This window comes from Prionailurus bengalensis, chromosome F2 (assembly GCF_016509475.1).
Source record: "Prionailurus bengalensis isolate Pbe53 chromosome F2, Fcat_Pben_1.1_paternal_pri, whole genome shotgun sequence".
Classification (NCBI taxonomy): domain Eukaryota; kingdom Metazoa; phylum Chordata; class Mammalia; order Carnivora; family Felidae; genus Prionailurus; species Prionailurus bengalensis.
The window spans coordinates 26,150,826-26,168,805 of NC_057353.1; the positions used below are offsets into that span (position 1 = coordinate 26,150,826).

Below are 17,980 nucleotides of genomic sequence, written 5' to 3' on the forward strand. Positions count from 1 at the left end.
GACCCAGTTATACTGCACCTTGAGCCCTAAGACCACTGGGGAACAGGAATAGAAGCACCAGTGTTAAAGCAAGTCTCGTGGCAGTGCACAGCGAGGCAGGGACTGAATGGGGTTTGGGACTGTCAGAGCAACTTAGCCAGCAGGCCTAGGTCTCTGCAGTGAGCTGGAGTTCCCTGAAGCACTTGAGTGCACAAGTCAGTCCGAAACCCGATGGTTTTAAGTTGAACGGCTACCTGCCATTAGTGTGATGTCTGCATGCTTGCAAGCAAGAAAAACAAAAATGGAAAACTATGAAGGAAAACAACGGAGAGACAGTATTAGGTGTGGTAAACACTAGGCTGGACACCCAGCTCTTCCCAGGATGGATCTGTTGCCCAGCTGGAGGATGGGGTCAGCTCCTTTAGGGTCTGCCTCAGCTGCAGAGAGGCGCCATGCTCTAGGCCACACCCTTCCCAGAGAAGCCCATGGCCAGTGACCCAGAGGTGTAGGTAAGAAGGTCAGACTACTTTGGCCCAATCCAGGCCAAAGAACTTCAAAACCCTTGCAACATCTGCTTCTACAAAACCCGATCTGTGATTATTAGGTTTTGTTGTTCAGCTAACAGAATGTCTCTATTGGAGAGGTATGTTATCCAGTGATGAGCAAAACAGTCATACTCCCTGACTCCATGTGGGCAATCACTTAGTGAGGTGGGAGATGTTAAATAACAATAAAAAATTAAAAAAATACATTGTACTGCCATTAGTGTCTGGAAAAACACAAAACCCCATAATATTGACAACTCTATTAGTTAGCATATATGTAAAATACTACTTTCATGTTAAAATTATGACAGTATGGGCATCTACTCAGAACACACTTTACCAAAATAACACTGTAACCAAATTGTTATTATAACAAAATGTGTTGACTTTATTTATTTAATCCTTTCAAATCCGCAATCTAGTAAGTTAATCATTCAGTTATGTCCTCATCAACTTAGATCACCGGTAAAATTAAAAACCGCATGCATGCAGACTTTTGGTAAAAAAGGCAAATGTAAACTCTAATAGGGATCTGTTGTTTTTACCTACCCCATGTCCACTATTCTTTCAAAGCCACTTCAGTTTCCTGTGGTGAACTGCCTACTCTCCTACTACAGGTCCATGTGACACACGTGAGGATGTCACCCACATCTGAGTAATCAAGAGTAGTAGTTTTCTATCCTGGTTCACAAATGTGGACATAGTCCCAGGCAGACCAATGACAGTGAGTCCTAGATTTAGCTAGAACTATTAGGCAGGAAGCCCTCACTTCAGGCAGATCAGAAAGTTGCCAGAACATCAGCCTAGAGCTTCTGGTGGCCTTCATTTTGCCTGCGAATGAAGCCAAGCGAACCCCCTACAATCGGGTTTTAGAGAAAAGCTTAAAATTACAACTGGGGCATCAGATCCTAAGGTTTAAAACAACAGGGCTTTATCAATGTCAGATTATGATGTTACAACGCCATCTCTGAAAATAAATACACACTCACCCCAGAGTCTCCAAAATTGTTTTAGAATCTAACCTCTTTCCAGGAAGTAGCAAAATGAAAGAGCATTTTTAGTATACTGACAAAAACTGTCCACTCCTCTCAACACTAAAAATTGAATGCAATGATTTAGAGAAAGTAGTACATTATTGTTTACATAATGTATTTAGAACCATGTGGTTTCTAGTGATTAGAATTTAGTCATGCCTGGAAAGGAACAGAAGACAGTGGCAGAGAAGCACCTCCCCTCAGAAAAAAAACACCTAAACGGTATGCTTAGCATGACTAATACTAAGGACTTAAACACAATACAGTTTTCCTCAGAGGACACAGTCTTAGTTTCTAAAGAGCATTCACTTCTGACATCTCGATTCCCGACTTCAGTGGCTGCAGACTGTGTACCTCTGTGCCACACTTAGGGCACGTAAAGTACATGTCAAATAAGAAACTACTCTTAACACAGTAGTAACAGAAGATATGCTCACATCCTATGGTGTGAGGCATGGTGGGCCACTCTCCACACAGAGAACACTGTTTGCCGCTGGTGGCTAAGGTACTGTCACCGTTAGGAGCACCAATCAGAGGAATACGCCATGAGGATAATTTAGCTTTCAACTTCTGGATATTAATAAGTGGTAAGAGAAAAATCAGAAACTCAGCAAAACCATGCCAGAGAAGTTCCCTATTCATATACTCAAAGCCAACTTCACGCACGCTCTGGGGCTTGCAAAATACAGAACGGATGCCTAGGAGACGTTCTGTCAAGGTTGCAAACTTGCCCCTCTGAAGGAAAATCAGGAAGTTAATCAGCCCACCTAATTTCAAAAGTCCAACCATGACGTTCACACACTGCCTGGCTTTCCCAAATGACGCCAGATGACGGTTTCGAAAGAGGTCGTAGCAGCGCTCCTCCAGCCACGTGCCACCGATTGTACACACAGCATACCACAGCTTCTGATTCTTGCTCGGTGGCTGGTACCTCTGCTTCGGGGAAAAGTCGTTTTTGTACTGTATATTCAAAACGGACTGTCCCACAGTGGCATTTTTCGAGTAGATGGTGAAGCGCCACAAGAAGAGCCACAGGAATGCTTTCGCCTCTGGTTCAAAGTGGGCCAACAGCCCTGGCTTAAATCCATGAAAGCACTGAGTAAACTGGGCCCAGACCAGCTGCTCCAGGGCCTTGTTTAGTTCAAGTGCATCCAACTGACTTATTCTTAGCACTCTGTTTGTCCTCTCTGTCTTCTCTTCTCTGGAAGCCATGTCTTCTCTGAAGGTCTCTAGGGTAAAGTACAATTAGGGAACATCAGACGTTTGCGAGCTCATACCATCTCCTCAACTTACATGTCTACGACTGTGGTACACCAATGACCCAAGACACACAGACGGGGCTGGCAGGTGTCAGAGAGCAGTGAGCGATCACCTCTTACTGCAACCTTCTTCCTTCTCTTTCTTTTACTTTCTCCTTTTGCTCTTTTCCTTGCTTTTCTTTCTTTTCCTTTTCTTTTTTTTTTTCCTCCTTTTTTGACCCTTCATCAAAGGAATAACTGGTGTAGCAAGTTGCACCTTTTTCTCCACAAATTACCTCCAAGTATTCTCCTTGGTCAGATATTTTAGCAGAGATCATAAAATCCTGATGCTAACAGTGATGATGCTAAATAATAACAAGAGGAATGGAGAAATACATGAACTTAATAAATACAGTGAACTCTATGGAACATTCCAAGGAATGTAAGTCAAGACCCCAGTTTAATTGCCAGCACTTCTACTAACTCCAAAGGTATATTTTTTAACAAGTCATTTAATCTTTCTGAAATATGTTTTATGTCCATAAAGGAAGTTAGGAGAAAAAATTAAAATGCCCAATCAGGGTTTATTATGCTATCACACTATTTTAGAAGATACATACTAGCACAAAGCAACATGAATACAGAAATGCTGTTAAGATATTAAGAAGGTACACATCCTACAGTTTTTTCTTTTTTACATTTATTTTTGAAAGGGAGAGAAAGAGAGAGAGCGTGAGCAGGGGAGGGGTAGAGAGTGGGTGGAAGAGGATCTGAAGCAGGCTCTGCCGATAGCAGTGAGCCTAACATAGGGCTCTAAATTGCGAACCATGAGACCATGGCCTGAGCCAGTCGGACACTCAACCAACTGAGCCACCCAGGAGCCCCCATACAGTTTTCTAAGAAAACTATGATGTAAAAATATATACTAGGACCATTTCACAAATACACTAAAGAATCATATAGGTGCTAAGGGGACAAAAATCCCTTACAGAAATAGAAAAAACTGACTAGTAGTTAATTAGGTATGACTGACTTATTAAATGCCTATAATGTACAAGCCACCCAGTGGCTGCTGTTGTCAAGGAATGTACAGACCAGTATAGATATTTTACTTACTATTAAAGAACTGATAAATCCAAACTATGACAAGCAATCTATTTAAACTCAGTTTCTAAAATGGGCCCTGAACACATGGAGCTTGATCATGAATGATCGCTGGGCCTTCAAAAAGCCTGGCGTACTAACAGAACACTAAGTTACAGAGGGAGGCAGGTGTCCCACTGAAATTCACTGTCACCAATGGTGTGGCAATGGTTATCTTGGACAAGTTGTTTCACCTAATCTCTGCTTTATTTTTTTTACTTACAAAACTGAGGGCTGAGATAAACTGACCTCTAAAGTCCTTTCAAATACTATTTATGATTTTTACTAAAAAGATATTACATGTAATTTGCTAGGAGTTAAAGAACTGAAAGTACATCCTATAATAGAGTTTGCACCTCTTGAAAGAGAGAATATCTTTGACAATTAAAGAGGTTTGTTTGTTTTGACAATTAAAGAGGTTTTTAAGAGGGATGTTTTTAAATTACTCACAGATCCTAGATGACTCAGTGGCAGACTGCATGCTTTACAAGTTCAGGTACAGAAAACAAAAGTGCCTATTAAATAACAGGTTGTTTAGTGCTGCTTTCCTCCCAAACCAGACATTTGACAGGAATACTTCTATCCCATAAATGTCATCTGCCTTCTGGGGTGATCTCACCTTTGCCCCCGTCCTGCAGCTCCCTCAAAATTCCACAGCCCAGAGCTATGGCAGTGGGGATTTTGCTGCAAATTCTGTAAAATCCTTACCTCATACTAGCCAGGAACTACAGGAAAAGAAGGAGGTTAGGACAGAGTTCCCTTTCTTCTCTCTATAAATCGCATCAATCTTCAAGGTCTGCTCTTTGCCCCAAATATTTTTTTAATCCATTCACTACTCTTTCCCCTGCAAGCCTCTTCCTAAATTCTGGCTGCCCTTATCTCTCTGCTGGATTACATCTAATTGGTCTATCCTATTTCAGTGCTTTTTCAGTGCATTCCCCACACTAAAGTCTTCTGAACACACAATCTTATGACCCGCAATCATAAGGTGCCCCCTTCTCTAGTTCCCTAGTAAACATTTATGGTCTGTTCCCTCCATCTGGAACAGTATGTTCCTGTTCTTTAATTGAAAAACTCAGTTTTCAGTTTTTAAGTACTAAATTTTTAATTAATAGCTTAGGCATAACTTCCTCCTGACTCCCCAAATTTGGGTTGGTGCCTCTTCTAGTTGTTCCCTTAGCACTCTGTTCTTTCACCTTCTTGGCCTTTATGTACTATACACACACTACTTTAAAACTATTTCCTCCACTAGAGGATAAAGCCTGTTGCAAAGATTGAATCTTGTCACAGGTGAATCTTCACAACTTGCACAGTGCCCAGTACACAGGATGTAAGCTACACATGCTAGATGAACAGGATAAAGTCAGGGGTAGGTGAAGGATAGAAAAGACAAATTCCTACCCATTAGCCTTCAAAATGATTTCAAACAACCATATCCAGATTGTTGATTATTACTTATTTCAATATGTTTGTTGTACATCTGCTATTTGCCAGTTAATGTGTCAGAGCTTGTGATGTAATGGTGGAACTGACACAGTCTCAACCCTTGTGGAGACTATAATGTAGTGTGGTGGAGGGTGGGGAAGAATGCACTATATAAAATAATAAACAGGCAATAATAGGTGCAACGAAGGATACGCAAGGGGAAATTCAAGGCATTATTCTTAACACTAGACTTCAGGAGGTCGGAGAAGGCTTCGTGGAGAGGTACTATCTAAGTGGCTACCTGAAGGACTAGCAGTGTCAGATTGGTAGAGAACGGTGAGAATGGCATTCCAAGGACAGGGTGAGCAGCTGCAAGGCCTGAAGGTGCAAGGACAACAGGCTGGAAAGGAAACAGGAGACCAGTGGTAAAGCCCCGAATAGCCAAGCTGGGGAAGCTGTATTTTATCAACATTATTTTATGTTAATGGGGAGTCACTGGAGAGTTTTTAGAAAAGAACTAATCAAATGTGCATTTGTGACAGCCTGTTCTGGCCATATTCACAATAGATTTGAGGGTGAAAAGACTTGAGGCTTAGAGACCAGTTAAGATGACTGTTAAATGATTATTAAAGTGATCAATGAGAAAATAATGATGGTCTAAATTATAAAGATATCAGCAGGGCTGGAGAAAAATAGGTATCTTTAAAGCTACGAAGAGGTAGAACTGACACGATTTAGGGAGAAATAAGCCAAGGATAACTGAACTGAGTGGATGATAACCCAATTTGCTGAAATAGGAAACACAAGCAGTGATACAGGTTTGAAGGGAAAGGTAATGACCACAGTAGTTTTAGAGATCTGAGGCTCCGATGAGACAGCTAGAGTTTGTAGGCAGGTGTGTGGAGATATAGGAGAGACAATCTGAGGGTAGATTTTGAATGTGGGGTCCCTCTCCTAGGACTAATCTATTTTAAATCTACCTGCCCTACCTAAATGCTAAGATCAGGAAGGCAGTGAACTAAACAAGATCAGTAGATCCTGTCCATTTACAACATACTCAGCTTTCTTTGTAACAACATAACCTTACTGTCCTAGTTTTCCCGTTCCAACTACCATGGCTGTTCAATGGTTATGTTCACTGACATCACACACATCTGTGGGTTTCCAATCTTCCTATACTGTGGTCTTCACATCAGTCCTGTAGTCTCACTGTTCTTCTCTGCTAGTGGTTTCCACACTTGAGCGTTTATCATGATCGCTTGTACTTCTTAGACTACAGTGTCTCAGTTCCAGAGTTTCTGATTCAGTAGGCCTGGAACGAGAGCCAAGAATTTGCATTTCTAACCAGTTTCCTGGTGATGTTGAGAATGAGTGGGCTGGTCCATTCCAAAGCAAACTTTGTGATTTTTCTGGCACACCTATCATCCATATGGCGCCGTGCTGCCTGCCTGCCCTTTCACTCATTTCTGTTTAGTTCTCATTTCTACATCCACAGTGGATATTAGAAATCCTACACGGTCTTTGGCTTTCCCTTTCTTTGGTTAAAGTAGACCTTGTGAGATTAGAGATCACACACTCTATGACCATCGATATATCCTAGACCTGCTAGGTGCTTGGGATGCAGAGATAAAAAACCATCCTAGGGTGCCTGGGTGGCTCAGTTGGTTAAGTGTCCAACTCTTTTTTTTTTTTTTTTAACGTTTATTTATTTTTGAGACAGAGAGAGACACAGCATGAACGGGGGAGGGGCAGAGAGAGAGGGAAACACAGAATCGGAAGCAGGCTCCAGGCTCTGAGCCATCAGCCCAGAGCCCGACGCGGGGCTCGAACTCGCAGACCGCGAGATCATGACCTGAGCCGAAGTCGGACGCTTAACCGACTGAGCCACCCAGGCGCCCCGTTAAGTGTCCAACTCTTGATTTTGGCTGAGGTCATGATCTCATGGTTCGTGGGTTCAACCCCTGCATTGGGCTCTGTGCTGACAGTGAGGAGCCTGCTTGGGATTCATTCATTCTCTCTCTCTCTCTCTCTCTCAAAATAAAAAAATAAACTTACAAAAAGTTTTTTTTCTTTAAATCCTTATTCTCACTTCAGGACCCTAACCAAGGTCTAGCAAGGGTGGCAAGCAAGTAAACAGACAACTAGGTTGGTAACAGAGGTATATGATATCACAGGTCCTCAAAGAGAATATATATAACACTTTGAAGTTATCTCAGTAGAAAAAGAATTCCAAAATTCATGCAAGAAATCATCAGTAAGATATTTTTTCACTTTTTTCTGCAGTTTACAAATTTTCTAACTTACATCAGTTATGTAATTGAGGAAAAAAACTAGAACTTTAAAAAAAAACAACCCGTAAGCAAAACCAAAAGTGTATTTGCCTACACTTACCAAATCACTGGTTTCTCACCTCATCATTACCTCTGGAATAAAGTACAAACTTCTCAGACCTATCCTAGTCAATTCTGTCTCCAGCTCTTGAATTCCATGCCATCCTTCAGTCCTGACTCTGTGCCTTTTCTCAGGCACCTAAATAAACACTTACCTTTTCTCCAACTATCCCCACTGCCCTCAACTCTCTGCCCTTCACATTCCACATTTGAAGGATTTTCACAAAAAATATTTCAACATTTTTTGTGAAACCTTCAAAACTATCTCCAACTCCTATTATCACCACCTTCAACTCTGGCAGTGATGGTCTGTGCCACTCACTTGAGCCCTCAACCACCTGTCCTGTAATTTCAGTCACGTCAGTGCATCTTCTTTCCCTGAACCAGTTAAGGAAAAGTGTCTTATCTTATACTTTTTGCTCAAAGCACCCACCACCTACAAAGTGACTGATTTCTAGCTAAGTCTTCCTCATGCAAAATTCTACAATCATCTATGGTATGTGGGCATATGGCAAATGTGACTACTATAATAGTGGCTACAACTCTGCATCTTCCCCAGATTTCACCTTCTGTGGTCAGCAAGATAAGGGAAGCTCTCTTATTGTCAAATAACCCTTGAAAAGCTCTGACCTTACTGTACATGGATATAAGTCCACACTACCAGTTCCCTCCTCTTACGTCTCTCACACCCCCAAAACTGGACTGGATCGATTATTTTTTTTCAGTTGAGTATCAGATGAAATCTACGGCTTACTACGTTGGAGGATGAGTTGTGCCAATTTATGTATCTTTAAATACTAGAGTCATCATCAGTTCTGCATTGTGGTTGATGAGTATGTTAATTAATTATAGAGTTTACCACAAAGATGGGCTCATTGTAGCTGCTCAATAAATATCTGTTGAATCTATGTGCAACGGAATGAGTAGCTTGGTAGTTAATGAGTGTACTGACTGAATACTGTAGGAAAGCATCTAGATGAACTGGATGGTGAAGGGAGCCTTCTCTATTCAGGTTCCTTACTTATATTTAGTGAAAAACTGGTCAGAGGGAGTGGTTTCTCAGAAGAATCATCTATTTCAAATACCTCATTTCTGGAGGAATCATACTTAACATTTAGCAAAGACAGGAATTTTTAATGGCTGCCAGAAAAGGAGACTTAACACACTCTCTAACCAATCCAATATTTAACAATCCTTATTATCGAAAAATTCTTTCTTATCCCTTCTGTTACAGTTTAACTTTTTTTTTCCCCTTTCCTCTTTTTCTCCCCAGGCCTGGCCTCATTGTAGATTAAGAACAGCTGGGCTCGATCTCCTCCCTACGTAATGGACCAAAAGACTATCATTAAACTGTTCTTCAGCCTTTGCTTTTCCAGATGAATAATTTCTCTATTTTTTTGTTTTAGGTTTTACTTTCCAACATTTTAGTCATTTTTGTGACTTCTTTTAGTTGTAAACATAGAACAGACACTGTCCGTTACACACCATAGTAAGTTCAAGTGGAATACCCCTCCCTATGCTCTACATTCCTATTTAGGCAACTGTGACAGAGTAGAAAAAAGCAAATTTAAAACCAATCAGACCTGAGCTCAAGTTCCAGCTTTGTCACTTACTTGCTATGTGATCTTAAAAAAAAAAGTCATTACCCTCGGATTCTTCACAAAGTTGGAAATAACAGCTACCACACAAAGTTGTTGAGATTAAACCAGATAATGTTATGAAAGTGGTTTGGAAACTGGCAAGTATTATTATTACTATATTATTGCTTCTTTGGCTAGGGATGGGCATCAGAAGAAAAAGACTCTGAGTTGTTTTTGGCAAATTTATTTCAAAAGACTGAAATCTTCATTATTACTCATACTAATGCCTCAATCAACCTGTGGTCAAGGGATTTTTTTTTTTTTCCAGGAAATACTGACTACAAAATTAAAATATAACTGTGGCAGTTAAATAGTGAACATGACATCACTATGATGTGTACGTGTATGGGGGCTAGGCGAGAAGGGGCAGGGACATGGTTCAGTGAAACTCATCACACTCTTGTATCTTATCTGAAAGGAGATGATGGAGGAGGAATTCTGAGAGAATGGGGATGGGTCCCAGCAGGACCCTCTCCCTTGGTTATTTAACCCTCATCAATATGGTAATGCCTGTCATTTGGAAGTAAGAAAACTTCAGGAATGCACACTGATTATCTGACCCTAGGGTGCTTTGCTGAACAGGACATGGTACAGGCAGTCCAGATGGGCATCCAACCTTAGTTCATCACCAACACGTGACATTCCATTCCTCTTCCTTTTGTTTCCCTTTTTGCACAGATACAGTTATTCTAGAATGTTGGCTTTAGAGAAGGGGAAGGCCCTGGAGTAGAAGAAACTGATAAAACAGAAATAACTAGAAATTCAATTAATCTGACTATAGAATCCTCTTCCCTCCACTGCTGTACAACAATAATTGTTCAGAACAGGTGTGAAGCATTGCAAAATGTCATAAATACCTGTAAAAGTCACATAAAGTTATTCTCAATATAATGTAAGGAGAGTGTTTTAGTGAATCCTAATTCTCTGACAAGTGGCTCAATTTAACCAACATTTTTTGAGCACTTACCAAATGCCGGGCAATTTCCTAGGTACCAGGAATTCAATCCAAAAATTTAACTCTCAGTTAACTTCCTTTTAGTCAATCATTTTTAAAGAAATAGGATGCTACTATGATCAGGACTAGCCATTGATCTCTGAAGCAAAGAATGAATCTTGAAATGTGAAGGATCACAAAACTCTCCAGGCAGAAAAGAAAAAAAGGTCATTTAAGACACAAGAACAGGTTGTGTGCAAACCCCAGAAATGTGCAAGCCATGAAACATGGCCATAGTTTATCTGGGAGATATTGGGATGGGTTCCAACGTGAGCTGCATCCGTCGTTATTTAATTCCCATCACTGTGCTGTGCTTGTTACCTACAAGCAAAGAATCAAGTCATCTGCTGTGACTAAGCACAACAAGCTGACAGGACAGACTGGCTGAAGAGGTAACCCACTGCAAAAAGCCCACTTTAAGGAAACTGCAGTGATTTCATAAACATGAATAATCATTGAAGAGAAGAGACATAACAAGATGTATTTTTAAAAGATTACTCTGATAGCAAAATTCAATAAGACTGAAGAAAATGAAGGCTGCAGTTCATGAAGACCAGTCCTAGGATTCCTGCAACAATGCAAGGCCCTTAACTGAGGTGTTAATAACTTTCTGAACAACTTAAAGTAATGAACTAAAGTAATGAAAGTTAAGAACTAATAAAAATCAAAAGAAGATTACAGCACCCCTGCATTTTTGAATCAAAAAACCCCAATCCTTTTTTGGTAAACCAATACCTTCCTGACTCTGGTATAGTGATTGCCATTCACTCCCAACTAATAGCCAGTCTATTTCAGGAATTTAATTTAAGTAAGGTTTAACAATCCCCATATTATTGGGTTTTGTAGTTTAGTATCTAGGTTCTCAAAAGTAGGCTCCAACTTGAATAGTTTAAAAAAAAAATACAAAACAATCTTTTTTTTTTTTTTAAAGCTGGGATTGTTCAGCATTGAAACAAACACCATCAGATTTAATTCAAATTGATTTTTCCAAAATGCTAAAAACAGGCAATACCTTTTCCTATTCTACCATGAAATTTCATTCTTCTAATACACAATTCTATAACTCCCTTCCCAATCCCCACCTCCCAAACCATACTAATTTAAGATCTAAAGGGCCAACCAGGGGGATATGTTTATGGTCATGCAAAGAGACTTTTAAAAATAATTAGAAGTATAATTGGTACTAAACAATATGTGTCTAGTGAAGGACACTACTATGTTAAGAGTATGTGAAAAAGATGCTCAAGGCAAAGTATAGCATCTACAGGTTAGTGTGATTAACCTGTCACATACATAGGTTTAAGACAAAATGATCTAAAAAAAAAAAAAGACAAAATGATCTAACACTAAAAACTATTAAAAAGGTCTCCTGCTAACATTTTATCACTAGACAAGTCACACTGCTTTTCTTTCACAGAAAAAAGAAAAAAACCCGAAATTCATTTACTAAGAGCTTATCCCTTAAATAACTACTCTTTTCCTTTTATGCTTTCCATTCCCCTAAATAAAACTTTGCCATCTATATCACATTCCAAACCCAAATCAAATGATTGCATCTCACTAAAGAAGGAAGAATTTTCAGGATGTATTTCAGAGCTTTTATTGAGTATAGTACAAATTATGAATGAATATATTTTATTTAAAACATGTTATTGACAGAAATCTATCAATAATAATGTGGGTATTGTCAAGGGCTTGTCAATATTAATGTAATTATGATTAAGGGGATAACATGGATTTTTAGCTATAATACCAAGTAACATCTCCTACATTGCTGCTATCAATATACACATTATTATTGACCTGTTCCGAGACTCTCAGTACTAGATGTATTACCATTAGGCATATTTGTCAATGCATGCTGCCTACAAAAATTCTACATTTAAATTTACAGTCCTGTAAACTCTGTCAGCAGAAACATGTGATTCCCAAGTAATCTCTAAGGTATCAAACCATCTGTGCAACCACTGCCAGGCCATACTTTCCCAGATCCACAACAATCAACTAATTTTTAGTATGACAATGTCACTGCCACCCTATCCCAAAGGTTCTAGTAATCAAAATGGATGAGACAATACATTCATTTTTTCCTTTTAGGTTTGAAAAAATTTTAAATAAATGGTTTCATATTATGAGGTTATGTGAATAAAGTCCTATAACTGGAGATCTTAAGCTTTGAACCTACACCTTACTATTTTATTTCCTTTGTGTAGTCAGATAGATTTACTGTCCATTGTATTGAAATCAATACTAATAAGTGGGACATGCATCAAAGAGGGATTTAACAGGACACCGATTCCCAGAGCACATTTCAAACACGAGCAAAAGAGAAAAAGCTATGACTGAGATCCATTAGGACACTGCGACCTCTGGCACTGTGAATAGGCCTAGAAGTCAACAACAAGAAGTTCAAATCCCACTTCTGCCACAGGCTTGCTAAATGACTTGTCACTATTCTGTTGTTCCTCTCTTTGATCAAATATAAACTAAGTTTCAATAGTTTATAGATATCCAATGCTACAAATCCCAATTGTACTCTTTGGGGTATGGACAAGACGTGTGAAATTTTAAAATTCTGTTGTGGACACTAAATTCTTCTAAATTACTTTTAAATGTAACCCTCATCAAAATCCAAACAGGATTTTTCTTTTGGGGAGTGGTAGTGAGTACTCAACAAAATGTTTCTAAAATATATCTGAAGGATAAACTCCACAATAGCATAAATTGCTCAAAAAGATGAACAACTTGCCCTACCAGATGAGAATATATATATATATATATATATATGTATATGTATATATACATACCCACTATATATATATACATATATGCTATATATGTGTATATATATATATATATATACATATTATACATATATATTTTTTTTAATTCAGGAAGAAAAGGAAACTCAACTCAAATACTACAATCTTCAAGACTATAGTAAGTCTTACACAATTAAGCATTCTCCCTATTATATTTATGATGTACTTATTCAAGTACCTAAAACAAACAGAAAAGTTTCCCTCTGGTTTTTTCAAACCTTAAAACAGAATTTCCAATATGTCGGCCTAGCTTTACAAATACATTTTTAAGAGAAAAGCATGGCACTCATAATCTTTTCTTTCAGAAAGTTGATACTTCTGAGTCTTTAAGAGAGAAAGCATGTTGTGAAAATAAAGAGCAGATGTTTGACTGAATATGGGGAAAGAGAGTTCAACTGGTTCTGATTAGTTCTGTATTTTAGCCCAGGTTCATCAACAGGCTGTGTGCCTCTGGACAAGTCATTTTACCACACTATACTCTCTAGCAGTTAAAAGATATAAGAATCAATTTAAAAAATTAACTATGAAAAGTCTACCTATTTAGAATCCTCATAGGGACTGTTTTAGGAAAGTTTGGAAGAGGAAGGAAAAAAAAAAAAAAAGAACAGCCGTTTCCAACTGCGGAAATGGTAATGTTGGACATGAGTTTGAAAAAGGCTAGAGAAAGTAGAGAAATCAAAACAGAACATGTGAGACAAAGACACTATCATAGAGAAAAAAACCCAGCAAAGCATTATGGAAGATACTCCCTACCAATTTATGAGTTTACGACTGTAGTAAATATATACCATTTACCAGTTATCAAGTGCTAATAAGGAACTATCATGGCTAAGTATCCTTTGCAAAAATAAATATTAAATAACTTCATCCTTGCAATATTAATCAAAGAGGTTCTTTTATCATTTATGTTTTAAAACAAGGAAACTGAAGCATAGAGAGAAAGAGATTTGCTGACTTGTGTAAAATCACACACCTAGAAGTGGCAGAGCCATGCTCTGAACTAGTGTCTTCGACTGACAAGGTGGTGACGGGCCTAAAAGATGAACATAAACACTTTAGGAGCACAACATGACATACAAATAGGGCTATTTTAAAGGCTAAGCACTATTAAGAGTGTAGGCATGGACTACAGCAGAAATTACAATCCAAGGATAAACAAAGAGCCACATGAAACACATGAAGCAACTAGATCTTTAATATGCTATAAAATTAGAAAAAGGCTTTAGAACCTAAGAAGAGAATTTTAAATGACTTTCATATTACTGGCATACATGTTTAATTGCATATTTTACTGCATTCAAGACAATATGGAAATATCCACAAAGCAGAAGAGGCATTATTAGCAATGGAAAAGGAAGAAGTATCACGTGATACATTATTATGTGCAAGGCATTATGTTTTCTTTACATTCTTTATCTCATATAATCCTTATCACACAGTAAGTACTATCACATCCATTTTAAGAAGACAAAAGTTAGGCCTGAGAAGATTAAGCACCTGTTTAAGGTCAGACTGACAATCAGGAAATTTCTGGTAAACACTAGAGAAACTGTGGAACACACAAAGGGAGTTAGTAAGTAGTATGGATTCAATCCCGCAGAGCTCAAAGCTAATTTTTTTCCCCTCATGATCATTCACAAGACCAGACTGCCAGTCAAGCTCTCAGGACTGTAAAATGGGGAAAGAAAGTAAAGGAACGTGGTAAAGTTGCCCGTGTTGCCTGGGATGCATCTTGTCTACATTCTCTCTCCCTGACTCTATATATGTGGTCAGAGAACCATTCAAAGAGACTGAAAGTCAAATCTGAACAAAGGGAATATGTGGGTGAAAAAAATGAGGCGTGAACATTCATTTAACTGCTATGAACACACACTATATGCAAAGTAGAGGCAATGTCAATTCATCTATTACTAGAAGGGAACGGTTATGCATAATCAAAACAGAACTACTCTACAGCTCTTGGGTATTTTTGTTTTAACCGTAAGAAGAAAACACAGATTGGATGGAATTTTATCTCACCTTATTGACAGGCAGTTAAGAAGGAAGAGCTCTGAAAAAAAAAAAGAAGGAAAATATATTAAAAGAATAGAAAGCAATACAGAAAAGGGCATTTTGATTTTACAGACGGTAAAGGTTGAAAAGTTGATAAACAGTGCACAGTGGGAAGAAGAGTGTGTGCTAGCCATCTTTTCCCTGCCTCCACCTCCATGTAGAGAAATGACAGTGCTGGTATTTGCAGTGCCAGGATTACATGGGGCAAATGGAGCAGGACAGGGCTTTTCTCCAGAGGTTTCTTCCACATTCCAAAGGAACTGAAGAGGAACATGGAATGTTTAGAAACTGCTGTCATTTCACAGGAAGGAGATAAAGGGGACATCCAATTTGCTTCTAAGTTGCCCAAGATAATCAAGGGAGGAAAAAAAGGAGCAAGTGATTCAGAGCAGAACTTTTGTCCAGAAATAAAGATTGTGCATATGCCATACATTTCCTTGTGCAACAGGAACCTGAGCACAGTGGAGTGCAAGAGAGAAAGACACTTTAAAATTACGTGACGCTCTGAGGAAAACACGGGGCTAGGACTCAAAACATAAATTTATTCCTAAAAATTTGGTATTAAAATACAAGGGTAGGAGGAAGAGAGAAAAATAAAGAATTATGATTCTGATCATGAAGAATTAAATTTGAAATTTGTACTTACTAAACAATGAGACAACACAGAGGTTCGAGGCTTTCAGTAATGAATTAACCATGAATTTATCTTTTACTATTTAAAAAACTGTACAAATCGAATGAATGCACATTGGATACAAATGAATACCCTAAGAAACAGAATCTTAACGCTAGAAGGAAACGCAGATCATCTCCTCAAAGACATGAATTTAATTTTCTTAACAGAAAACACTTTTTCAAACAACACATAAAATAGCTACTCTTGTAAAATATGGCTGAGAGTTGGCTTGCTTTGTTTCTCCCCTGCGTGGTTCCAGGAAATTTCTACAGGAATTCTTCTACAGAACAGATTTAAAACCACAGATTGACTGACACTCCTAATTTCTAAAAATGAAGAGATTAAGACCACAAGGTAGGGTGGGTCAAACGAAACCAGAGTCAGGACTAGCATTCAATTCTCTTGATTTAGTGTAGTATTCTCTTTACTATGTCCTGTTATTTCCATTTTCTTCCTTTTTTTTTTAAGGGGGGGGGGGAATACAGATATAGATATATATTGTATATTACATATGTATCTATAATATGTATCTATATTACATATATATGTAATATATATTCCGTGTATATATAAAAGCCGTTTTTTTGACTTTGTAAATAATTCCATTACCTCTTTTCTTTGCAATCTCCTTCTGACTCAAGATCATTAAACTCTAATGTTTCTGGATACAAGTAATTGAAAATATGGGCAGATCAGAGAGAAGATAAAGTGAAAAAGAAGTCAGCCATCCCAAGTTTATTTTTTTCAGGTTTAACTAAAGTTAATGTATTAGGGGAAGATGTTTAGACTGCAAATTGTAGAGTGGAAAGTCTCAATCTCCCTGTAACTGCTTGAAATTGTTAAGGTAAAAAATTCTCAAGGGGCATCAAGACTACCAGAACGTGTTAGATGTGAACAGTCAACAACACAACTTGGTCTCGTGAAAAGCCCTTTCACTAAATGTGATGTTTTGGAAAATGGGGCCTAAAGAAATAAGTAAAGAAACAATGACTTTTATTTTAAAATACCAGAAGAAAAATGTCAATTATTCTCACAGTTATCAGAAATCAATGTTAAATATAAGAAACTCATTGCAAGCAATTACGCAAGAACATTCGCGACAGCTCTTCCTCCTCAAGAAAATTAAAACTAGTTCTAAGTTCACAGGCTTTCAAAAATGTTAGAAACTTAAGCATACTCAACCTATTTTTGTACCAAATATAACACTTTACACGAGCCATCCGATATTAAATAGTTTGAACACTGCATAATTCTTAAGCCATTCATAAGGAATTAAACCTCACCAACGCCAAATGCGCGGTGATTTCGAAGTGTCTTGGTCACCTCGAGGAAGGCACAGGAACTCAAGTCTAGCACTGTTTTTTTTTTTTTTTTCTTTTTAATGGTGCGATTCTAAGATCATTTTTAGGAGCTCGGGATTGCTTCATTGCCTTTCCCAAAAATCACACTTTGATTTGCTTTTTCCAGGAAGACAGGAAGCCAATAAACGGGGAAACTGAAGCTAAGGGCGACAGCGACAAGGTCGTGAAACTCCACGCCCTCCCAGCTGTAACCAAGACCTCAGGTTTGCACTCCGGTTCTCTCCGGCAGACACTGACCTTACGAGTCTGAGAAACGCCCCCGTTCCACGTAACTTTTTCTGAAACATTCTCTGGGAAGCCTGACTTCTCCTAGCAGAACCTGGATTACCCAGGCTTCCGGAACTCGCGGGCTTCCGGAGCGACGCAGGACCCGGAAGTGTCTGAGAAAAAAGAGGAAATTAAACAAGGAGAACTAAGCTTTAGAGCGGTGCGGAAGGCCGGGGAGGGCCCAGCAACAGCGAACGCCGGCGAACCGAAGGGCCGAAGGGCCGAAGAGCCGAAGAGCCGAAGAAGACACCCGCGCGCGGTGATTGGTCGGCTGGCCATCCGGAGAAAAACGTATCTGATTGGCAGGACAGTCGCGAGCCCGTCAGCCCCGGGTCGGGCCCTCGTGGGTGAAGCGACCGCTGTGTCAAGAGGCCGCGGAGGAGTCGGCGCTCTCCGAGGGCAGGGTTTCCCTGT

The 17,980-nt window shown here is 39.0% G+C and overlaps 1 protein-coding gene across 5 annotated transcripts; it reads right to left on the minus strand.

Moving 5' to 3' along the window:
• Positions 1-885: 885 nt before the first annotated feature.
• PEX2 (peroxisomal biogenesis factor 2) lies at positions 886-17,688 on the minus strand. Of its 5 annotated transcripts, XM_043601237.1 has the most exons (4): positions 17,537-17,688; positions 15,230-15,260; positions 6,508-6,676; positions 886-2,787 (listed from the first exon to the last, which is right to left on the minus strand). In XM_043601237.1, exon 4 carries the CDS (start codon positions 2,768-2,770, stop codon positions 1,853-1,855), a length of 918 nt encoding a protein of 305 aa, XP_043457172.1. In that variant the 5' UTR covers positions 2,771-2,787; positions 6,508-6,676; positions 15,230-15,260; positions 17,537-17,688; the 3' UTR covers positions 886-1,852. The 5 variants fall into 5 exon arrangements, with proteins under 5 accessions (XP_043457172.1, XP_043457173.1, XP_043457171.1 ...); XM_043601238.1 differs by lacking the exon at positions 15,230-15,260; XM_043601236.1 differs by lacking the exon at positions 6,508-6,676 and having other exon boundaries at positions 17,537-17,687.
• Between the last annotated feature and the right edge of the window lie 292 nt (positions 17,689-17,980).